Raw genomic sequence first — 25,082 nt, 5'->3', positions numbered from 1 at the left:
AGAATAGAATAGAATAGAATAGAATAACTAAATGGGCAACTGTGTAGGAGGGAGACAATCCTCTGCTCATGTACTTAAGATAACAAAATCTTGCCTGTTTCTCTATATCTGATAATAACTGACTTTCCTGAAAGCAGTTGCAATCAGCTGTTAGCAACAAAAAACAAGAAATGAAAATTTTAGAAGCAAAACTTTTTTTTAATAGTTAAATAGTTGAAAGCTATTTTTTAAAAGAGGTTGTACTGGTATCTGTGTCCTTCCCAAACTAGTGTTTACCCCAGTTCCCCTGAATTTTGTCATGTAGCAAGCTGTTTGTAGCAAAGGATTAAATATGACTTTTTTGTCACTGAATGTGATACATCCCTTCCCTCCCTCTCCACCCTGCAGCAGAAATGATGGAGATTTAATTAGACCAAATCAAAACCAGCTTCCAGAAAATAAATATGATTTTAAATTGTTTTCATAATCATGCAATGGTTTAAATTACATTTCTTAATGAATCTTTTTAATATAATGTGTAAAATATATTAAACCTGATTTTACTGGTCTCTTTGAAGGGCATTAGGACTTTTTAGTCTGATAGACAGTCTGTGGCCTCCAGTAGTGCCTGTAAAAGTTCCCGGACAAAGTCAAGATGCTGAAATGGTAAGTTTTATTATTATGAGTATGAATTTTTTCACCCACAACTAGTATTTTTGTTGGTGGTATAATCATGTTTACTTTGGGAATCAAGATTCTTTCCCTCTGTTTTCCTACTAAGTTTTGTTTTACTGATTCTGACAACCTCCCAGGCTAACCTGAAGCCCTCTGGATCAGCAACATCTTTCCAAAATGATGCAATTATCCCCTTATTAATCCTCTAGAGCTAGAATGGTAAGATGTCCAGACAAATTCTTCCTCTCTCCTCCTTGCAGGAGGAAAGAGATAGTAGATAGCATGGAGCCAGCTGAGAAATACAGGGATACTAACTTGTTCTTTAGAAGCACTTTTTAGCCTTAGGTTTGAAAGTACTTTTCCAAAGATTAACTTCTGTGAAGACAGACCGACTGCTGGAAGCAGGTCTTCCTCTAATTAGGATAACTTTGACTGATACTTGTTTCATATGAGGTCAGTTGAAGGATGAAAACAAAAGTAATTACTAAAATAATGTTTCTTTGTTTTTAGAGGGTGGGGAGGTATAAAAATGGATTTAAAGTATGTTACTATGTATTTGCAAAGCTCAATTCACATCTGTAATTTTCCTTTAATTAGCTTTTGTCTTTGAAAAGGAGTTCTGTCATATCAAGTGTCATTTTGGTAATACGAGATCATTTGAGAAGCTTCTGGGTAGCCAAGTGCTTGTTGTTCTTGAATAGGCTGTTCTTTGGGGAAGAAGTTTGTGGTATTAAAAATTTGGTTTAGACCATAAGGGAGTCAAGTGAGATGCAGGTTCTAGAAAAAAAAATAAGGAGAAAGCTGGAAATAAACAAGTTTCAAAACCAGGGAACATTAAAGATGGATACTACTGGTTATTTCTGAAGTCTGAGAATCTTTTATCTCCAATGTGGAGTGTTCTTTACACTGCCCAGAGGGTTATACTGAAGAATAAAAAGCTCAGACCTTAGTTATATATAAAATCAAAACTGAAACTGAGTGAAATAGCTGTACTCTCCTTAACTCTCCTTTTCATCTGCATGTTTTAGAAGTCTCAGAGAAATGGATGCTTTTCTGCATTAAAATAGTGTGGGCAACAGAATGGGAATATCCATGGCTGGAGCAAAGCTCTTAAATGTTGTTTAGGGTTGTTATGACTCTGATTTTTTTCTATTTTATTAGCAATCTGAAAATGGAAGAAACTTTCCATAATCATGTAGTTTACACTTCTGTCGTGGGTTTGAAATGGTAATTCATTCCACGAAGAATCACAACTTGCATTCTAATGCTGCATGTTTTTGGCTGAGTGGATTTCTTTCACTTGAGATACATTTTTCTTGATACAAACATTATAGCTTTATGCACAGTTTTACGGAAGCAGTTTTATATACAGGTACATAAATAATATTGCCAGCATGATGATAATGTTATTGTGAAGGGGTCTATGGAACTGATTTCTTTTGAGCCATATATACATTTAGATGCCTTCTTTACTGGTGACAGAGGCAAACAGAGTTTGGGTATCAGCTTCTTTTGCTTTTTTCTTTATGCAGATTCTTTTTAATGGGTGGGCAGCTGTCTTTAGTAGATTCATATTTCTTCTATGAAATTAGGAGCTTTATTAACAACAAACATTGCCAAAAGAGTATTTTGCCATAAAAATTATCTTCTAGCATTGTCTTTTCTGACAAGTCTTTCTAGTTTGAGACCTCTTTAAGTGGTGGTTGATAAAGTTGTTACGTCATGGTACTTTTTAAGGGAGAAAGAAAAATCTGGCATAACACAAAGAGAGCAGTTCTTGCAGCTCTTGCATTCCTGTTCTTCATTATCTCCTTGTGGTGTCCTGGATTTAATTTGGCAGCTTTAAAAGTTCGGCAGCTGTTTATTATCACAAAAACCCACCCACATGCAAAAGTCCCCAAATCTCAGAAAAGTTATGGACGTTAAAAAAAAAATAGTCAAGGCACTCCTACCATACAGTAAAAAAATGCAAAACAAAAAGCACCTTGAAAGAGTCACTGTGTTTGCCAAGTGTGCCAAATCATGAGTTGTTTTTGTGATGAAGATCAACGTCAGATTATGGAAAGAATGATGCACAAAAGCTGATTTCACTTATAACTTATGAATGTTGGTTTATTAAGTCAACTTCTACATCAGAGTCCTTGTTATTAACCATATAATTTTGTTTCCCCATCCCTCTTAAAATATAGGTTGTTTTGTTCATTTTGCCTATTATTGAAAAACTTGACTGGCCAAATTAAAGTACCTGTTTTAAGTCACTTTTCTTTACTTTTTAATAGGTGACAACTAATCTTCCTCCTCCCAGCTTCTGTTATATTCTTACTGTTCAGTCTGGTGAAGTACATGTGGAAGTGGATGAGGAAGAACAGATTTCTAATTTGTACCAGCCACCAGCTGTTCATGGTCTAAAGGAAATTCTTCGGGTAATCTGCTTTACAAATCAGATAACAAGTACTTTTTACCACTGGATTTCTGGTATCGAGTTTGTCTCATTCCCTATTTTTGTACTATTTTCAGATCGATGGTTGTAACAAGCGTTGTAGCTTTGGGGCGCGAGTGCTCTATCTAAGGCTGCAGGTAATCTTTTCACTTAGTAATGAATTCAACATAAAATCAGCATGTTGTTTACGTGAAGAAGCCATCATTCATCTTGTTTCGGAGACAACCCAAAGCCTTCTGGAATTAACTTCAAGAGTTGTATGGGCAGAATTATCATCATGTCTAAAATGCTTGTGAATATGGGTGAAATGAATTGCATCTCCAGTTTCAATGCCACTCAACCTAGAAAGTGAATTACTCCTGAATAAATTGCTATCTTACCAGAGGCAATCTTGCACCCTGAAAAGGGAGCTTGCAGTGGAGACTCCATTTATCGCTAAATGCTGTCCTTAGGTACGTAGCAAATCTTGCTATGCAATGCTCCCAGTCAGTTGAATGTTGAGGCATAGAATGGAACAGATGATGGTTATATAAAAATACAGTTTTGCTCTTTTCATGCAAGTATGTGGATGATTTTCACTGACTTCCATAGAAGCCCCTCAGGCAAATTTGGCTTTTATGGTCCAGTAAGTAGTAAAAGGGAGGAACCCTTAGGTAAATACATCTGCCATCCATACTGTGCTGGAAAGCTTGCAATTATATTTTATTTGTTTCTGAATTATGCTACAATTTTCTTTCAAATGTTGCTAACTCCCTTAGTAGTTAAAGGAATTTCTTGTTGCTGATTTATTTATTTTTTCCTGGTGACTGGATCCCTAGTACAGCCAGCACTGAATTCTGGTGGAGAATAATTTGCAATTGTCCATCAGCTCCACAAGAAACAAAGTGCGAATCAAAGCATATGAACCAAAGACAAAGAAATTCCAGAACAGCCAGCAAAATAGCTGGAGATGCTTCCCACCAGTGGAGACATAAATTTAATTTAGGTCTTGCCCTTTTGCTTCAGAAGCCAATGAGTTATGATTTAATTTTTAGGCAGGGAGTACTTTTAACTCCAGAGACGAGGGGTATCTTTTGTGTTTTCTCCATGCTAAGCGAGAATGTAACAGAGCATTTGCAAACATGAAATTAGGGCTAGCTTGATGGGATCTTTAGCCTTCTAACAGAAAGACACATACATGTGTTAACTTCTATTTCCAAGAAACCTGTTCTAGTGCAAAATACAATAAAATTGCAGACTAGAGGCATCCTAGCCAAACATTTTTGTATTCAGGAATGTCTACATCTGAGATGCTGATGTGGGTCATCAGTATTCTTCTGTAAAAGCTCTTCATCACTGAATTAGAGAAAAGATGAAGCATGCAGGAACAGATGTGATTTTGAAGAATGGAACATTAACTAAAAGATAAAAAAGTCTATGATTTTTTCTTTCTACTTGGAGGTTTCTTAGCTGTTTTTTTAATGACTATTCACTTGCCGAACTGTAAGCACATAAGTGAACAATGTGAGTGCTCACAAATTTTTTTAAAGTAATGATGGAAAAGCAATAGAAGATATTCTTCTTATGTTTAACTTTCTGGATAACTCCTCTAGGAATGTAAAGGTAATGTATTACTTGCCTAATCCTCCCAGAAGAAGATCATGAACAGCAGCTTGTTTCCTGCAGTTGCCTTTGCCAAGAGGACATACCTTTGACATGAAAAATCACCAAGTTGTAATAAGTGAGGAAGGGACTATGATTTGGTTTATTTTGCAGATTTATAATTATTAAATAATCTGCTATGTGAGCTAATTCAGGTGTACTTTAAAAAACAGTATTTAGTCTCTGCAGCTACAGTATTAACTACTTAAATTAATACTACTTAATTTGTGTAAAGTGGGAATGGAAATATGTTTTTATTATTACTCAGAATCTGTACTGTGGTTCAGAAGGAATATGAGGAAATATATTCCATCTGTGGTTAAGGAGCTGTCCTTCCTTATAACTCAATCCTGCTGCTATTTGTCTGTTGTGTCCTCTCTGTTCTGAACAAATTGTCACACATAGCAAGATGATGATTTTATACTAACTTGTGATTTTTGCTGTTATTATTATTTACTTTTTGAATGATTCTTCTGAAACACAGCTTTTAATGTTATTAATTCTCAGGGGATAGATGTAAAAATCCTATCTTTGAAGCTGTCCTAATGCTATCTAGGTAGAGAAGGTACTCAAATGTATGTAGTTAGTAGGCAAAGAAACAGCATCAATGCACTAGGCAGCATATATTTCATTAAGGCATAACTGTGATATCTGAGTTGTAAACTTTCCCCGTCACTTTACAATTACCACATTTGCTTTAAGAGCTGCTAGCATGAACAGAAAGCTGGGTTTAGTGTGGTTAATGGTGCCAAGATTCGAATTCAACTAAAGACAAAAAGTTGGGGTTCTCGTTGCATTACCTTATGCTAGAGACATGCAACTTCGAGAATAAAATGGTATGTGTCTCTCCAATCATTGTTGTATTCAGTTTTCAGTTAAATGTTTTAAGTGTGAATTTTTGATCAGCAGACTAACTAGAAAGATCAACAAAAACATTTTAAATTAAGGAAGTTATTTAATCTTAGTCAAATACTTTAAAATATTAGAATCTGAAAATTTACACATTGCTTGCATTGGTAAATGCAAAATATCCATTTTTCTAAAGCTTGGGAAAATTCACATACACACATAGATACTATAAGCTGTGTAAAAAAAAACAACCAAACAAACAAAACAAAATAAAAGCACGAATCATCAAATTGTAACCCAACTGATTTTGTTAGAGATTCAGGAATAAGCACTGATGTGTATGTAATGTCTGTCTTGTTCATTATTCCAGTGTGAAAAATTTAAAAAACACTCCTGATGGTGTGTTGATTATTTTCAGATACAAGGACTGAGCTGAAATGTAGGGGGTTTATTCATTGATTATGATGGACCTTAATTCAGTCATACCATGATATTTTTATACCTGTCTTGGGCAGAAAACTTACATTGTCATTGCGAATTCTTGTGTCTCTTACTTATGAGTTATCTACTTCCTTAACTTTATGCATCATTGAAATATTTAGAGCTTTGTTCAACTGAAAGAAAAAGCTCCAACTTTGTAACTTGCAGTAGCTATTAGCCAAGGACTAGACAGTAGCTGTTAACCAAGGACTGGAATTCCTGGGAATCTGATAACAGGACCTAGAAAATGTGCTCACAAAGGAATAATATTAGTAGTAGCAATAGTCTTTCCTTCTTTTTTTTTTTAAGGCAAAAATTATGTAAGTCATAGTAAAACCATCCGTTTAGCTTTATATATATATATATATATCATATATATTATCTAAATAAATAATACATATTTTTATAAAATATATTTTCAAATCCCATGTAGAGTCCAAGTGAATTATGATAAAATGTGATGGTTGACAGAGGTAAAGCCAAGATTCCAGAGTGTCAACCTCGGAAACTTAATTTAAGGTAGAGATGTTTGTATCTGCAGTAAGGAATAATGAAAAATTCTAGTAAAGCTTTGACTCATTATCCTGTGCAAGCCCTAAATGTAATAATTTCTATCAGTTTTATTAATTATTTAAATATAAGAATGTTTAGTCTTTCCTTCTATTAAAAAAAATTAGCAATTGAATTCCAATTTTGTATCTTTTTTTTTTAATGATAGACAAAACACAGTGTTCCTATAAGTCAAAGAGAGATTTTGTTGTTTGTGACTGACTCCACATTGCAAGATGTGGTTCATATGACTCCAAAAGTTGTTGCTGTGGCAGTCACTGCATCATGTGCTCTCAGTACGGAAATCACAGAAGCCCTCGGTGTCGCCTCGCGACTTGTCTTCTTCAAGGATGCACTGTGGGGAAATGGTAAGCTTTACTTGTGGTTTTGAAGCAGTTGGAGTCACAAAGAAATAGCATCCCTATCTCTGACACCACAATATGCAACCTCTAGAGACTTTCGTTCTCAGATGAAGATGAGACTTCGCAAGTTTGGCATGAGAAATTTGAAAGGGGTTGAGAGCTTTCCTCTAAGGTTTCTTTTTTTATATTTTTAGCTTGATCTCCAAAGTAAATGAGAAATTCAGTAATCTTGTTGTATGTCCACTAATATTACTGTCAGTCTTCCCTGATGACATTTGAATCTGATAACCGGTGTCAATTGAATTTGCTAGCTGACAGAAGACTCAAAAATATTAAGAAACTCATGTGTCCCTAGATATACAAATTTTACAAACTCTCCTATACCATCTTAGGTGTGAGCCTTTGCCACCACACAGATCATGAAATTATAGTGGTTCACTTTACTTTCATCTTCAGTTACTCTTTTTATGAGGTTCAAGTTGTGTGCTGTATAGTGACTGCTTGGGTAGTTCACATCTCACGCCTTCAGTCACTTCCAACATGTAAGTGAACTGAAAATACAAAACTGTGCAAATGACTGTGTCCTGAAGCAAAAATCTCTGCTTTAGAGAATAAAACACTGCATGCACCTACTCTTTGTAATCTTGGAAACAAAGTAAGAGCACCTCAAGGGGTGCCCAAGGCTAATACTAGGGAAGAGATGGTAACCTGTTTTCAGGGAGCGTGGTTCAATGCATTCTGGGTGGCATCAGACTCTCTTCTACCGTGTTCAAATTTTTAAAACTTCTTTTTTTCCCTGGGAGTTGTGAAGTGTATCAAGAGCATGATGCATGTATCACTGAAAGGAAAATATTTTGTCATTGAGAAAACCTGATGGAGTGTATTCATCTGTTCAGTAGCTGGCAGAGATTGTTGTCTTTATTGGCCGTGACAATTAACATGGTCACCTTTTTCCTTGTTACTGTACTGAGTTGAAATGTCTTTGTTGGCAGGTAGGATTATTTGTGTTGAACGTACTGTTCTCTTATTACAAAAGCCTCTTTTGTGCTCGGCTGCCAGTGCTGACCTCAGTGAGCTGACTGGCCCTGTCAGACTCGATGAGCTGGATTCTACAACACAGGCCAACTCCATTTGTGCTCTAAGAGGTTTGTATGGCCTTTCCTGAAATGAATGTGGTTAATTATTTGTGCTCACTTTAATCTTTTATGTCTTTATATTGATTTCTTGCACAAACAGCGTGGAGGGATAAAAAAAGCACAGCATTGCTGTGGGTCATTAGAATATTTACGATTTTATACTTCTTTGTGGGCTTTGTTTGCCTGTTGCTGGCCAAGCTCTGTTCCCACTTACTCATTCCCCAAAATAAATGTTTAATGTACAATCTGTTTTTATTATATTCCTTCCTTCAGTGTCTTCTTTCAGGAGCCTTCTGTTCATATCTGCCTTGTTGATGTTAGCAACAGTGAGGTATACCAATATTTTTTAGGCAGATGGATAAGATATGTTACCCAGATCCTGAATGGTAGGGGTTAGTGACTGATTTCCCTGAAGCTTTGCTGCAGTGGGACAATTTAGTGTTTTGCCATAGTAATCTAGCATAACTTGGCCAATATTTGCTCACCAGCCACTTTGGATCATAGCTTTGTCTAATATCTCAGTTCTACCACAAACCATGCAGAAATATTTCTTACAATGTATTTTCTAACATTTCCTAATCATGCAGAAACATTTCCTACTGTGTGTTTTCTAATGCTTTGTCCAGACAGCTTCTTAAGCCTCCCAGCTGTAGAGTGCCTATAGGAAAATGTCCTTAAAAGCCCAACAATTCTTGGCTTTTAAAGACTATTTCCTTTCTTAATTTAACTCTTATGATTCCAGGAGCCCTTATAGAAAATTCCTGATACAGTTTGACATTTACACCTTTAAGTATTCACTGGATGAATGAACTTTAAAATTGTAGAAAATAATGGTTTACAAATTAATCCTTCCAGCTATAATGTCATGCACTAAGAAGACAGTTTGAAACCATGCAAAACCTTTACTAAACATACCTTCTGCTACGGTAGAGCCACAAGTTCACAATACCTCTGTGATTAATAAATGAGCCCCTTGCAGTGCAAATGTTGAACTCTAACAGCTCATAATGAAAACCAATCACAACTAGAGGCACTTCACTCAAAGCCTTGATTGTTACGTACATCTTGCATTGATATAGTTACTTGAAAGATATTTCTGTCACTGGGTATGAAATGCTTTTTGACTTTTTTTTTAATGTCTCCAATAGTTATGCTAGGAATTGTCAACATTCTGCTGTTAGTTTTTTGTATGAGAAGTGCCTTTTCTTGTTGACAGTGTGCATAGTAGGATAAAGCAAACATTTCTCTGTCCTTTCTTTTTCCAGTAGAGCAAAGAAAATACACCTTTGTGAGCTGTTGTGTAAACAAGTACTTACTTTACATACATGGGAGATGTCATGCTTTACCTGTTCTGTATTACAGATAGAAGAATGACAAAAGGAGAAATTAATCCTACAACCTTGTCTTGTTTAATCTGGAATTTGTGCAGTTATCACTATGTTCCCACGCCTGGATACCAACATAGAATATAAAGTATCTTCTTTATACCTATGCTACTGATATATATAGACGATAACTCTCACTCTTATGTGTAACTGAAATAACTTAATAGCATTTAAGAGATACAGTCACTGGTTTGGATTTCATTTAGTTAGTGCCTACATTTTCCTGCCGAAGTAGTGAAACTATTAGCATTGACCCTACTTTGTTGGTGGGAGAATATGTATTTGATGGAGGAAAATGTATAATCTCTAAAATTCAGTCACTGTCCCTGTCTGTTAACTCAGAGAGTTGTTAGTCTGGCTTTCAACGTGAAGCAGTCTTACTTCATTCACTCTTTTTCTTTGTGCATCCTTTTACTTCCTGTACTTTCAATCACCTACATGTGCTGTACATAGGCATCCTCCCACCTAACACTTAAAAAAGCTTCACAGGCTTTACTCTACCCCTTCTTTGAAAGGAACTTCTGAAGTTCCTCCAGTTCAAGCTCCTGCTTACAGCTGGGCCCTGAGCAACTTGGTACAACTCTGGTCTGGATGAACTTCAGAGGTTCCTCCCCCATCGAAATGGACAATGTTGCAGATTCAATGAGTTTGTCAGAAATTCTTGTTTCGGGGAGGTCCAGTCATTCCAGCTGTGGGATGGAATGTGTTGTTCTTCAACAGATGAGTGAAAACCTGTGGTTGTTTTCTAATAAAAAGTTTATTCTTCTTTGCAAGATGAATCTGTGGTTTTCACCTGTGAGCTCAGGGTTAATATATTTATTTTCTTATCACTGTGCATTGGAATGTAATTTCCAACCTCTTTTTTCTGTATAGTAGCAGTCAGGATGACTTAAATGTTGGCAGTTCATACTGCACGAAATTGTTTTTCCTCTTAATCATGCTTATGAGCAAATTCTAGTTAGTCCATACCACATATGATAGGTGGGAATATTACTTGATTAATGATATTTGCCTAGTATGTGACTCATCACCAGTGATTGAATTTTGACGTTGAATGTTTTCATATTGAAGTCTTTATTCAGGGGTGTGGTTTTTTTTCAGTTTTCCTCTTAATAGTGTGACTAAAATGGGGTCAATCAGCTTACCTAGGTTTTTCTTTTTGATTGAACTTTTCCCCTTCCTGTCCCATTACTCTGGGCAACTGATTGGGAAAAAAAAAACCAAAACCAAACACATTGATTTTTGAATGTTTCAACCAGATTGTTACTTTGCATTCCACACAAGAGACCTGTTTTGTCAGGTGTCCTATTGTCAATCTCTTCTTAAAGATGTCAACCACAACTCATTGAAAATAGCAAATAGGTGAAAATCTAATTTTGGCTTTTCCATTGAAAAGAAGGATCTTGGGAAAATATTCAAAAGATTTGTGAATGTTAAGCAAAATCAAGAGTCTTGTCAAAGATGTGCAACAATTCAGCAGTTTAAACTTGAGAAATCACTTTGCATACAGGGTGCCCAAGACTGTCACTAGATTATTATACCTGTTGCTGGTTTGAGTTGGTCTGACTTCAGTGATGTCTGGTGATTTCTCAAGGGAACTCTACATTGTCATCAAAATAAACCACTGTACATAATCTCATCAGTATGATCCTGATTAATTGCCTTCAAATGTACTTGCATTACTTGTGCACTGGCATCCTGCAGTTGCAGTATGGCACAGAGCTGGGAGAAAGAAGAGTCTTAGAGAAAAACACATCTGTCAGAAAAGGGGATTTGTTTTGTTTTTAAAATGATTTTTTAATTAAAAAGGTAACATATTCAGCAAACCAATTGATAGCTTTTCTTTTTGATAAACAAGAATCATAGAATCATGGAATCTTTTATGTTGAAAAGGATTTTTAAGATCACTGAGTCCAACCATTAACCCATCACTGCCAAATAAACCACTTAAACCATGCCCCCAAGTGTCACATCTGCATGTCTTTTAAATACCTCCAGAGGTGGTAACTCCATCAGTTCCCTGGGCAGCTGTTCCAATGCTTGACCACCCTTTCAGTGAAGAAATTCTTCCTAAAAGCCAATCTGAACCTCCCATGGCACAACTTGAGGCCATTTCCTCTCGTCCGGTCACTTGTTACCCCCTACTTGGCAACAGCCTCCTTTCAAATAGTTGTGGAGAGCAAGAAGGTCCCCCTGAACCTCCTTTTCTCCAGGCTAAACAACCCCAGTTCCCCTTCACCAGCTCCACTGCTCTTCTCTGGACATGCTCCAGCACCTCAATGTCCCTCTTGTAGTGAGGGGCCCAAAACTGAACATGGTACTCAAGGTGCATCCTCATCATTGCCCAGTACAGGGGGACAATCACTGCCCTGGTCCTGCTGGCCACACTATTGCTGATGCAGGCCAGGATGCCATTGGCCTTCTTGGCCACCTGGGCACACTGCTGGCTCATGTTCATCCACTGTCGACCAGCTCCACAAAGTCTTTTTCCACTGGGCAGCTTTCCAGCCGCTCTTCCCCCAGCCTGTAGCGCTGACTGGGGCTGTTATGACCCAAGTGCACGACCTGACACTTTGGCATGTTGAACCTCATACCACTGGCCTTGGCCCATGGATCCAGATCCCTCTGCAGAACCTTCCTGTCCTCCAGCAGATCAACACTCCCACCCAACTTGGTGTCGTCTGGGAACTGACTGAAGATGCACTCGATCCCCTTGTCTAAATCATTGATAAAGAGATTAAACAGTACTGGCCCCAACACTGAGCCCTGGGGAACACCACTTGTGACTGGCCACCAACTGGATTTAACTCTATTCAGCATTCACATCATTCAAAGAGAAACATGCCTGTGCTGTGGCAGAGAGCATCCTACCTTGTAGTAGCAAGTGCTGATGGAAACTCCAAGCTTGTCACAAACACTGAATAATCAATTATTTCTGTAGGAGTCCAAGGGGTTAAATAGAATTGCTTATTCTGCCACTGTAATGCATGTAGTTTCAATGTATGCTTAGCAATTGGGTCGTAAATGTTGTATTTGAGAAGCAACTTTCCATATCTTCAGACTCCCTGTCCTTTGAATTCACAAAGAAAATCTTACAGTTTTGTAGTTTAGGTGTAGCTCCCTCCTTGCTCCAGGAGAACCAGAAAAGTAAGGGATTAACAGCCTGCTTTACAGTCCAGATGGTGTAAATGCTCCATAGTCTCCAAGGCTTTCTTCTGTTGAATGTGGTATAGAATGTGAGATTCTTGCTCAATAGGAGCTGGATTTTTTTAGTCTGTAGTTCTGTTGTATTAGTGAGGTTTTATTTTAGTGTAATTTTGTTCTTACAGGTGAATACTCAGATGTGTTTTTCTCCATAAATAATTCTCATAATATCATCATATTGTTACCATAAAATATAATACGCTCTTTATTGGCTTCTCATAAAACCCTGAATATATTTTTTCTTGCCAAAACTAGTGAGGCCCTTTTTATTAGTCCAAAGTATCTTTGGCATTCCCTTCTTAGGCACACACTTAAGTCTGTGGGCCAGGTCTAATCTCTCTTAAATCAGTATAAATGAAGAATAACTCCATTTAATCTGTATTGTTGTTTTCAAAAGGGATTGGGGCTTCTCATTGGTTTATGTTTCCTAAATATCAATATCAAGCTATCCGATCTGATGATTTTTTTAGCTGTTTATTGCCAAGGAAACATCAGAGGACCAGAAAGAAAGCAAACAAGCGAAAACAAATCAGAAAAGCAATAAAATCCAAACCAAAAGAACTGAGCCTGTTTGGAAAGTTAATTGTCAATTATCTACCTTCTGGTATTTTTAGAGTGTAACATACCGTGCTGTACTTTCATCCCTTGTTGGAGGGACCAAGGAGAAAGGGAGTGAGATTGTTGAAAGAGCCAATTCTTGCTCTGACAAGTCCTAAGCTGTGGGTCAAAAAGGCTCAAACCTGCTGTGAAGCCAAGAGAGACTGTGTTTGCTGGTTTAATGTTAGCATTTTGTAAGAATTCCATGTTCTGCAGGTACTGTTGTTGGAGTTAATGAGAGCACTGCTTTCTCCTGGCCTACATGCGACAGATGTGGAAATGGAAAGTTGGAACTGTGTCCCCAGGACAGGTGAGAGTCAGCATGCTCCGGAGCACTCCAGGTGTTTTGTAGATGTAGCCATAATAGCAATAGGTGATGCAATGATTCCTGCAGGCACAGGCTGCACTTTGCTCCTTCCTAGAACTAAGACGTAGTATTTTTATTGCTGATGAACTGATAAAGCCTGCAAGGTTACATTAATTTATTAAGAAAGATACAAGTAGATATGAAATGGTTTGATTTTGCAATTAATACTTTTTTTAAAAATCAGTCTTAAAGCCTTGTTTATAAAGACTTCATAGCCCACTGCATTATAATGTTAGTTTTAATAAACATACACATAAACTACAGGTCTGATTTTAAGTTCCTTTAAAAGTAGCTGCATGTGTTTGTGTGCCCTGCCTTGTTACTCTGTGCACCCCCAATTCACCTCATTTTTATACTGAACTGTGATCTTTGCTGAGATTTATCTAAGTGTGAAAGAGTTGTGTTTCAGACCTACTGAATTTATCACCTTTCTAAAAAGGACATTGAATAATTCTGGCAGTATGGCTGTCCTGAATGTGAAGACTGACTATACAGGACCTGTTACCACTTGAAATGCTGAACCTGGGTCACACTGGCATGCTTTTAGAAAGCCTACCCTTCAGCTGCCTAGCCAGCTTCCTCTTGTAGAGACTGAGATACCTGGTGGAATAAAAACTCAGCAGGACAAGAGTAGTCAAAGTGTAAAAAGAAGGAAAGAAAGAAAGAAAGAAAAAGATAGAAAGGAGGGGTTCTTTCTACTGGAAAAGCTTACAAAAACTATAAGGAGCAGTTGGGCGGGTTTGATCCTACTGAAATAGATAACATTTTCCTAAATATGAGAAGATTTACTGCTTATGCTTTGTTACATATAGTCCTTGAGGGAAAAAAAGATGAAAATAAAAAACAGGTGACCTATATTGTATTGTCATGCAAAAACTAAGGATGTGTGTATGTTCACATAGTAGTGTAGTTCAATTAAAAAAATATCTCACCTGTGAAGGACATTTTTGCTTCCTTTGGAGAATGAATGAAGTATCATGGTTTGTTTAAGAAGTGTTTCCAACAAGCACTTATAGCTGAGCTTAATTTTGTTCAGTGTGCATTGAAAACACTGAACATTTGCTGAATGAGGGCCTAAGTCAATAAGTTGCTTGGGCCAAATGTATCCTACAAATTTTCCTGTGCCATAACTTTTAGAAAGTTATGAGATTAATATTTGCTTAAGTGGGGTGACTATAAATAGCAACCTCCCTCCATATTGCCAGAACTTATAAAAGGAAGATCCTCTGCCAGAAGAGTTTAGGTCCTCCAAGAGAGTTACTGCCAGCAGAAGAGCTTTATTTGCTATTATCAACTGAATCCCTAACAGGGCTTTCCCACTGAAAGTCTACCAGCAAAGTATTTTACAGAATAAACTAGTTGGGTTTTTATTTGTTTTGATTTACAGCTGATAGGTCTTCCGCTTCTCTATGTTTTTCCAACATTATTTGTGTGTTTCAGAGAATTGCTATATTGCAAACAATGCTCTGAAGTTGTCTTTACTCCGGTTTTGAAAATGCAGCTGGAAGTCTTCTTGAGTTGTCCATCCCGATCTCAGAGTACAGTAAAAGTAAAGGTATGGCATGAAATAAGGTTCTGTGTATTGTATGTAGACACATAGGTACTCTAAGGCACACTTTTACAAAAAGCTTTGTCAGAAGACAAAATATGTAAGACTATCCCATAATTTAATCTGATACTAAACTTGTGTTTCACTGGGCTAAGAACCCAGTTTCAAGATCGTGCTCAAATAATACAATCATTGAGTTCACACTGAGGTTTGCAAACTGTTCTATGGCCCAGAAGAAGGGCTTATTAGGTTGGGCCTTGGGAAACCTCAGTCTCCCCAGTCTAAAAGGAGTGCTTATTTTTAAACTTCCATTCTGAACATCATTTGTGTCTTCTCTGTTTTCTTGGCCAGAGAAATAAAAACATTTGATATTAAAATGATAAAGCTTTCTTCTATGTGACTGTTTTAACCTGCAAACAGAACGTCTTTGCATATATAAGATTTTTGTCATGAACAAAACCTGTGAATTTTCTCATTCCAGCTGTTGCAAAGGACAATCTCTTCTCTCCTGATGTCCTCCACCAGTGAGGATGGGGTAGGTATAATGAATGCTGATTAAAGGAAGTTAAACTACATAACTTACTGTAGACGCAGAGTACAGGAGACATGAATCAGGTGGGAAGATAGTCAAATCATAGAAGTGGAAAGGATTCCTGGAGGTTGTTGTCCAACCTCCTATCCACATTGAGCTATTGCCAATGTGGAGGCAAGTCAGCCATGACTTTTGTTGGCAGGGTCTTGAAAACCTCCAATGATAGAGTTTTTGACTTTCCAGGCAGTTCGTTTCAGAACCGCGCTAGGAGATTGCACTTTCTCGTGTCCAGCCTGTGATTTGGGTGGGCTGGGCCCTTTGGCAATCCCACCTTCCAGCTGCTGATGTCCTGCTGTCTCATGACTATGATCAGACTGACACCTTCCTTTGTTGAAGAGGGATGCTGCAGATGGGCTGTGTGGACATCTTTAGCTCAGCTGCGGATCTGCAGAGCTACCTGCAAACTGCACCATGTCCAGGCACTCAGAGCTGCGACAGGCAGCGCTGGGCTTTTAGTCCATTCTCTGGCTGAGGATCCAAAGGCAGCAGACATACAGTCCAAGTACTGGCAGGTGGAAGTAGTAGAGGAATTTGCAAATTGTGTGCAAGGTACTACTTTATAATGGTACGAATGAAACACACATAAGCCACAGGGATCCATGGGCTAAAGTACAGTTTATGTAATCGTGAAGTAGTTATTCCTTTAATCTGAGATATCAGAAGAACTCTGACATTTGACACAGTGACCCAGATTTATCAAAGGTGAAGGAGGCACCCGGATAGGTGCCTGGCTGGCATTGGCTGCCAGATGGCCAGCAGGGAAGGAGCGGCACCTTTAGAGAGTCATTAAGTCCAGTTAGGATCCCAAGATTCTCCCCTGTCCCTTGCACGTGGAAGGGAGCAAAGGTTGGCTCGTTGTCTTGTTTTATCATCCCAGTTAAGTATCTTCAGTGACATGTATTGGGGTCAGTTTGCTTTCCCTGTCTTACAAGTTTTCCAGCATTTTGCTATTACATGCTCCATGGTTTTAATGGAATTTATGGTAATATTGAAAGTGGAAAGTTACTCTGAAATCATAAATTATTTTTCTTATGTGGGAGGGTGTATATTTCATTTAAGCAAATTGATAGAAGAAATTTCCAAAATGTGTTTGCTTCTTTAATAGCAATTAAGTCTTGCTGAGTTTTACAGGATGTGCCTGGTTTGGTCACAGACTAGCAAAACACAGACTAGCAAAACATAGTTCTTTTTCAAGTTATTAGAACTCAAAAAACCTCTTTTTCATGTTTCAATGTGTATAATGCCAGCATTTAGAAGTCTGGCAACTTAGATTTTTTTTCTTCCCTAGCTGAAATGCAGGGATAAAGATTAATCATAAGAAATAATACTTGAGGTGTCATTTTTTTGCCAGTGCTGCTGAAGTTTCTAAGGGTGTAGCTTTGTAATCAATTTTTTTGGCAAGGAGGTTGGTTTTAGCTGTTGCTGGCCCTGGATGCTTGTTCCTTACTTTGTGGCAGCCCTTCTGTCACACCAGTAGAGCTGTTTGTGCAGCTGCACAGTGAACTGGACTGCAGAACTGGTCTGGGGTAAAAAAATCTAGGGGAAAAAAAGGAAAAAGATTGTTTATACCTTGAACCAGACAACAGGCGTGGGTATCACATACCTGTAGAGAAGCACAGCCCAGATGAAAGCAGGGGCATGGTCAGGGGCTGGTCATAGACAAGACCCATTAGGGAAAGAAATGGATGTGAACTTGCCATCTGAGATACCCTCTCAAGCAAGGTATCAACTGTCATTGTTACCAGTTCTTCTGTTAACGTGCTGTCTCCTCTTAGTGAAGCCATCCCAGCCTTGCATCCCTCTCCTCCACACAGAATACAGTCTCTACAAATTTGCTCAGGCACAACTCGTGGGTAAAATGCTGGTCAGATCATTAAACAGGAGGGACTGTGTAGGTGCTGGTGATGGTAAAAGATGCATGAACAACACAAAGTTAAAGTGGAGGGAGTGGGTAGAGTAAAAAGGGTAACAAAGTGGTTTTTCCTTTAGTGGATCAGTTAGCCAAAGTAATCAATGTATAGTATGTATATACACATTGCCAGCACATGGGAAGTGCTGCGTGTGTCAGAAAGTGAGATAAAGGGAGCACGTGCAGGTTATGCTTCAGCAAAATTGACTTCAACATCACGGTAACTTTTTAGATTTTTAAACAGCTTGTTTTTAAACCCCGGTTGGGAAGCAGCAGTTGAGGCAGGAGTGTGATCTAATTATTGAAAATTAATGTATTCATTCTATCAGTTCTAATGTACCCTTCTGAGTCCTTTAAAAAAGTTGTCTGTTGGAAGAGGATCTTGCAGGCTGCATCTTCCCAGCTGAATGCTGTTTAGAACAGAATGTCCAGGACTGTTTGTTTTACTCACCATGCTTTTATTCCCGCAGACTTATGAGGTGCAGAGCGTGCTGGGAAAGGAGGTGGGGTTATTGAACTGCTACGTCCACTCTGTAACCAGTCACCCCAACTGTGTTGCACTGGAGGAAATTGTTCTTCTGGAAGCTGCAGCAAGACAGAAGTGAACTCTAGTCAGCTATTATAGTATCTGTGGACTTTGTAATGTGGTTATCTGTTAACTAGTGCCACAGATAATGTGTAATGCAAGTGTGATAAGCATTAAGATAGTTTATTAAAACTGTGATTTACAAAGCACATTGTGCTATCACTGAAAAAATATCCATATAAAAAAAACCTGTTTAACTTTCTGAACTCTTTCGGATCAGTTCAGAGTTTAAGAATACAGTTCTTTGGTATGTTTGCTGTTTATGTGTGTAAAACATCTCGTTCTGGAAGTTTTTAATGGTTGTGATTTTTTTTTATACAGTACTGTAAATATTATGTGTCAATGGAAAATATTTTACTGATATTTTTTGAAATAAATACTTTGCTATAGGCAGTGAATGGTGGTTTAAGCTGAGTTTTATCAGTGGATTCCAGACCAGCTGCAAAATGCCACGTGGTGCACAAATTCTGAGTTGTTATCACCTTGCAATAATTGTTATACAGACAGAGATTTGAATAAAGCTTATATTTTGAAGTGTCAAGCACATATAAAGTTAATGTTTTACAGCTAATTGGTCTTTAAGCATAGAAGTACTGTGTTATCTGTAGCTTCCCACAGAACGGGTGTTTCATTATACAGTTTCTGTTACGGGTAAGGAGCAAACTGCTTTGTAGGCCATGTAACTATCCTCACCCAGACTGTGGAGACATGGATTACAGATCAGATAAATAGTATCGAAATCTTCCTCTGTGTGTATAATTGTAAGAATTATTGTAAGAGTTAGAGACTGGATTTTTTTCCCCTTTCACAGTATTTAAAAGCCCCTTACAGGTCAGAGGAGGAGGAATGAGTGGTTTTGCACAGAGGAGGAGGAATGAGTGGTTTTGCACAGGTCTCGTATGGGATTAACTAGCAGAAAAAGAACAATGAACTTGCCACACTGATCATTCCTGTGGCTCAGACTGATAGCAAACAGTCTTATGTATGCCATGATTACTAAAGGAATGACCCAGCTTTTGAAATCCCCTTTTCCCCCCCTCCTCCAAATACTTCAGTCTCTTACCTGCCTTCCTGTAAGGAAAAAGGGGACCTCAGCCCATTCCTGTGTAGAGGATACTGGTGTGTATGGGAAACCGGGGCTCCCCTTTGAAATTAGTAAGATTTCAGTCTCTAGGACAGCTGGAGGTGCTTGTTGTGTCAGGCCGTTTTTCTGCCAGTGCCCTACAGAAGCTGTCATCTTTGTGCATGCACTACCGAAATTCAGACAAGTTGCCTGACCTTTCATGATATATTTATTCACTCAGTCAGGCAGCATTGCCTGCTATCACTTTTGCTAGCAGGGACCAGTGAAAGTGCCCAGCTCCTACAGTTCTACAGCCTACAGCAGGATGAAGCCTGTGGGTGCAACATCATCTCTGGGACTCACTATATCTGGTTCCAGAACTCCAGAACACCTGAGTGTAGGTGCAGCTTTGCATTATCTGGAATGGAAACCCCTTGGAGGTTTTTCAGCATAAATTTTAACCAGTGGTGTTCCTGTGGTCACGTGTACTTTTTTTCATAAAATACTGTGTTTCTGCCAGAGTCCTGGTCACAGAGCAGCTCCTCTTGCTGTGCAGCTGCTCAGTCCCAGTCAGCGCCGCGGCAATCCCTGACTCAGCATTCCGGCCCAGCGATGACGCTCCGGGGGAAGCAGACTTCGCAACCCCCACGGCCGAGGAGTCTCACGATTGTTCGCACCCCTGCATCGCTCTCTGGATGCTTTGGGACGTAACGCGGCGCCCCTCGCCCCCAGCTTTCCCTCACCTCCGCGTTTCAGCTGCTGGGACCCGTCCCGCCTTGTCCCCTCACCCCGTGTTCAGCTCCCTCCCGGGAAGCGCAGCTTCCCCCGCCGCCGGCCGGCTGCTGTCACGACACAGAGCAAACGAGAGCAGGGTTGATTTAAAATGCTTTTCTTTATTCTTAGAAATGCTGTAAAAATCGATATAAAAGGTCGAGCATGCTCAGTCTTTTTTTATCCATCCTACTGTCTAAAATACATGGGATTTTGAATCATTTTAACAGATGTACCATAGCTGCATCGGTATGAGTAAAATGTAGAAAAGACGAAAACTATCATTACAAAAATAATTTAAGGGGAGAAAAGAAAAAAATATATTTAGCTTTTTTTCCCTTTTTCGCAAGTTTCGTGGTGAAAGACCCAGGCATCGCCCCACGTCGCTGCCACATTCCGAGCGCGGCCGCGGAGCCGGCACGTCCCGCCGCGGCTCCGCGCCTCCTCCCGTGCGCGGCCCGGCCCGGGACGCCGCGGCATGGCCCGGCACGGCCCTCTGAGGTATTTATCCACCGTCTCCCGGAGTCCGTCTCTCCGTCCCGCTCCCCCCCGGTTACCGGCAGTCGGTGCCCGAGCCGGGCTGGAGGAAGGAGGCGCTAGGCAGCTGCTTGAAGAAGTGCCGGAGGCTGGTCAAGTCCCGGGTGAGCTGCTCGATCTTCTTGTGCAGCTTCTCATTCTCGGCCGAGAGCTCCAGCAGCTTCTGCTGCATCTCCTGGTTGCGCCGCTTCGCCTTGTCGCGGCTCTTGCGCACGGCGATGTTGTTGCGCTCCCGGCGCTGCCGGTACTCGGGGCTAAACCTGTCCACGCACTTCTTGCCTCCCCGCTCCTTGCCCCCGGCGGCGGCCGGCGGCGGGACGCCCTGCGCCGGCCTGGGCACGGCGGCGGCGGCGGCGGCGGGGCCCGGGGAGCGGGTGCTGCAGCTGGAGGGGGAACTGCTGCCCGGCGGCTCGGGGGAGGTGGGTGGCGTGGGCTGCCCGCTCAGGTTCATGATGGTCTGGGCGCAGGTGGCGATTTGCGAGGGCAGCAGCGAAGAGGAGAGGTCGCTGTCGCTCCAGTCCGGCTCCTGCTTCAGAGCGCCGCGGGAGGAGGAGGAGGAAGAAGAGGAGGAGGAGGAGGAGGAGGCGGTGCGGGGCTCGGCGCCCAGCAGGGTGGTCATGGCAGCGCCGAGGTCCTTGGCGGGGTCGCGGCCGGCGCCGCCGCCCGGCGGCAAATACTCGCCGTAGTCCCCGCCCCGCTCGGGCTTGTGGTTGCTGTTGAAGAGGTCGGCGAAGAGCTCGTCGTTGCAGAGCTCCAGGTTGGGCACGGCCGACATAGAGTCAATGTAAGAGCTGAAGTCGATGGCGCTCTCGTCCTCGTACATGGCCGGGGCGGCGGCGCTCAGCTCCGCCAGGTTGGTGCCGCTGCCCCCCAGGCCGCCCCCCGCTTCCTCGCCGCTCATCCCGCAGCCGCCACGGGCCCCCAGCTTGCAGGCGGGACCCGGCCCGCCGCCGCTGCCCACCTTGGCGTCGTAGAAGTTGGCGGGCTCCAGGCACCAGCTCTTATAACATGCCGGGGAGTCCAGGCTGTAGAGAGCGGCGGCGCTCATCGGCGAGCGGGACGCGGCGCCGCACGGCCGCGGCGCGGGGACTCCGGACCGCGGGCACCAAACGCCGCTCCGCGACGGTCGCAGCTCCAGCCTCTGCCACGGGCAGGTGGGAGCGGGGCTGCTGCTGCTGCTGCCGCCGCTGCTGGCACCGCTGGTACTGCTGCTCCTCGGTGCCACTGGTGCTCCCGCTGCAGCCCCGCCGTCGCCTCCCCGAGGGGCCGATCCGGGCTCGGGTCACGCCGTGAGCAGCGGTAGGAGGCGGGGATGGGACAAGGCGTCTCAGGACCTGGGAGCGAAACGCCCGCTCGGTCCCTTCTTATACGGCGCGGGCCCCGCCTCCTGCCCCTGACGGGGAACGAGTTATTCCCGGCACCCCCGGGGACCCGGGGGCGGGAGCGGGTGGGGTGCGCGGCCGCGGAGGCAGGGCTCCCGCCGCGGAGAGCTGCCACCTCCCGGCCGAGGGTGGCCGCCGTCGGGGACGGCCCCCGCCACGGGGACGGGACGGTGCGGGCGCCTCTCGGGCTCCTGCCGCCCTCCCTGCACCGTCACGTCCCCGGGGAGTGCTGCCGGTACCGGACCCCCGTTGCCACGGCTGAGCGTTAGTTAGGCCCCTTTTCCACCCGGGCCAGCGGGAAAGCTGGCTGGAAAGGCTCATTTTACCCCTCCACCACCACGACGCTTCATCCCCCCACGCAGTTCCCCAGCGGCGCCTTGGATGAAACGATACGGGAAAGATGCTGCCTGCCCCACGCGTGTCTCTGTGTATCACCCGAGCGCCCTCCCGAGGCTCCGCTACCCCCTCTGTAGCACGGGGAGCTTCACCCGAGAAGGATGTAAATCCACCCCCTTCGGTGAGAGAGTCCGCTTGGACTTCTTGCAGGACGCTCCGGTGGGAAAGGGATGTCTGAGGCATCTTTAGCTACTTCATGCTGTCTGCGTGAAGTTATACCTCTTTTTAAAACTTGCATTAAGTAATTACACATGTCGCCCTCTCCTCCTTGCATCCCATAAACTATTACTATTAAATTGGCAAGCATCAGAGAAATGAAAATACTTTAATTTAAAAGATGTGAAATGCACACATTTTCTAGTTCCTAACAGTTTCTAGAAGCCTGGCTTCACCCCCAAATGCTCCACTGACTGAGTTATAAAAGAAATACGTAATAAAACACCCTTAAAAAATTATTTTTAAATATTTATTTATTTTCCCAGAAGACCCCTCTAGATTTGTGATAGGACTATCCCAGGCGCTGACTTCCAGCCCAGCACTCATCTGATGCTGCTGGCATAAAGCTGTGCCCTGCAGAGTACGGTGCCACTCATCCCAAGGTGGCTTTCTGGGGATCGTGGGTACGTGCCGGTCATGCCGGGCCTGCTGCCTCTCTCCGGGCAGAGCTCCATCTGCCGCTACCGCAGCTGTTGCAGTACCGCAGCTGTTTATCACAGGGGTGTGTATTTTAGCATAAGTAGTTGGGAACAGGACGGGTACATGCTCTCCCCTTGGATGTAAACTCCTCGTGGGAAGGCTTGTGGGATCAGGGTAAGTGTGCCGTGTCTAGCAGGTGAGGTTTTGCATCTGGCAGGTAAGATTTCACTTTGAGAGGCCTTCCTTTTAACTCTAGTGCTGCCATTTACTCCACAGAGATGTTAAGTTTAAATAAACTTGATTTCCTTTCTCACCAGAGTATTGATCACACAGGCGCTAACCACTGAACTTGACAGCGACGCAAAAAGTGGTTGGTTTTTTTTTTCATATTGTCAAAAAATAATATGCCCAAAACCCATTTACATGTTATTTTCTGCCCTCTAGTGCTGGGGTCTATTCGTGTTGCAATGACTCTGCAGAACCTGCCCCTGGCCTGGCCTAGCCTGGCTGTCCAGCAGGGAACTAGGACCATCATGTGATGCTCCTGAACCCTTTTTCTCTGCATGAAGTATAAAGGGTTGGGTGCATGAGGCTGAGGAAGGTAGTTCAGAAGTGTGAGGCAGTCTGATATCTGCTGTCTCTCCTCTTGCTCTGTGTCAGGGTCCATTGATTGCTGGAAAGGGATACATGTCACCCACTTTAGTCATGAAATTATGATTTGCCTTGGAAAGCACCTAATTTAATGTTTGCATGTGTGGAACTGTTATGCTTTCAGCTCACTGAAGTCCTTACCCCAAAGGGCAGCTGGTTATCAGCCAGTCTTGGCATGCCACTGTGCCAGCCTGAACAGTCTCATTTAATAGCCATCATGTGTTACTCCAAAAAACAGATGCAATTCCCAGCCAGGTCACCCCATCTCTGCTGGGCATCTTTGCCACATGGCAATTAGATTCTCAAAATCCCTCAGTAAAATGCAACATCTGGGTGTGGAACCCCTCCGTAAACCTCAATATAAGCCACCTGTATCACACCTAAGCCCCACCATGGAGGGTACAGCTTTGCCTATGGGGGACTTGGAATTGTGTTCAGAGCTTGTGGTCAGACCTGTCAATGCTTGTCCCCCAAAACCAAGTGGCAACAGCCATCCCCTGGAAGATAAGTTGGTTGTGTTTGTTGCTGAGTCTGAGATGTGTGATTTCAGGAGCACATTTGAAGGGGTTCCCCCTTGTGCCATGCAGGGTGCGATGTCCTGGGTGGGGTGCTACACCTGCAGTGAAGAATTCAGGAGCATGTGAGCAAGTGATACTTGTCATTTACCAAAGCACTTTCCTGGGGTAGATTTGTCTGCCATTTCAGCAGCTGAATCTGTTCCCATCTGCATAAGTAATTTCATGAGCAGTGAAGTACAGACAAGATCTTGATTCCCTCATCCGTCCTGCTGAGTACCTGACCCCCTGAATCATGGCTTGTCTCTGGGATCCAGAAATTCTAAACAGCAGTAAGAAGCATTTGAGCATCTGAATTTCAGAGTAAATTTTTTAAAACTTGCTTGGGGTTCCTGCTCCAAATCAAGCAAAGCATTTAAACCTGGTAAGAAAGGACAAGAAAACTTTCTCTAAGAAGCAGAGAAAAGACGAAGCTTTAATTTGGTCTGGAGTGCTGGCTGTAAATCTCAGAGAAGCACCGGGACCCTGAGCCCTTCAGGGACAGCAATTAAATCACACTGTATTTCTGACTAGTTTTTCCTCATAAATAGGGGACAGGCCACTTGTGGAAGGTAAGTAAACAGTGCAATGCTTCAGCCTAGCTTTAATCCTCCCTGAACTCCTCCCACCATGATCACTTCTGGCAACCCAGCCAGATGTGAAGGACTTTTTGGGACAATGGGGCTAGGAGCATGGCACAATAAGGCTGGTCCTGGGGAGCCTACAGAGCCCTTCTCTGCTTTTGAGGTTATGAGGATAAGGCAGCACCAGCAGGACACCAGCTCCTGGGGG

The 25,082-nt window shown here is 42.1% G+C and overlaps 2 protein-coding genes across 4 annotated transcripts in view; one reads left to right on the top strand and one right to left on the bottom strand.

Moving 5' to 3' along the window:
- SPIDR (scaffold protein involved in DNA repair) overlaps positions 1–18,698 on the top strand; it is a 204,883-nt gene extending 186,185 nt beyond the window's left edge. Inside the window, exons 12-20 of one of the 3 annotated variants that reach the window (XM_027713778.2) lie at positions 558–645; positions 2,934–3,077; positions 3,172–3,231; positions 6,783–6,981; positions 7,968–8,120; positions 13,514–13,607; positions 15,105–15,219; positions 15,695–15,748; positions 18,185–18,698. In XM_027713778.2, the coding sequence (XP_027569579.1) occupies positions 558–645; positions 2,934–3,077; positions 3,172–3,231; positions 6,783–6,981; positions 7,968–8,120; positions 13,514–13,607; positions 15,105–15,219; positions 15,695–15,748; positions 18,185–18,319 (1,042 nt within the window). In that variant the 3' untranslated portion in view covers positions 18,320–18,698. Of the gene's footprint in view, positions 1–557; positions 646–2,933; positions 3,078–3,171; positions 3,232–6,782; positions 6,982–7,967; positions 8,121–13,513; positions 13,608–15,104; positions 15,220–15,694; positions 15,749–18,184 lie in introns of those variants that run through there. The other 2 variants (XM_027713788.2, XR_005562955.1) reach the window with 2 other exon arrangements.
- A 1,538-nt stretch (positions 18,699–20,236) lies between these two features.
- On the bottom strand, positions 20,237–22,112 carry CEBPD (CCAAT enhancer binding protein delta). Its single transcript, XM_027713805.2, has one exon. It carries the CDS (start codon positions 21,717–21,719, stop codon positions 20,688–20,690), a length of 1,032 nt encoding a protein of 343 aa, XP_027569606.1. The 5' UTR covers positions 21,720–22,112; the 3' UTR covers positions 20,237–20,687.
- Positions 22,113–25,082: the final 2,970 nt, after the last annotated feature.

This window comes from Pipra filicauda, unplaced genomic scaffold, assembly GCF_003945595.2.
Source record: "Pipra filicauda isolate LSUMZ 115617 unplaced genomic scaffold, ASM394559v2 scaffold175_size1500280_pilon, whole genome shotgun sequence".
NCBI lineage: Eukaryota > Metazoa > Chordata > Aves > Passeriformes > Pipridae > Pipra > Pipra filicauda.
This window is presented reverse-complemented; position numbering and strand designations above follow the sequence as displayed.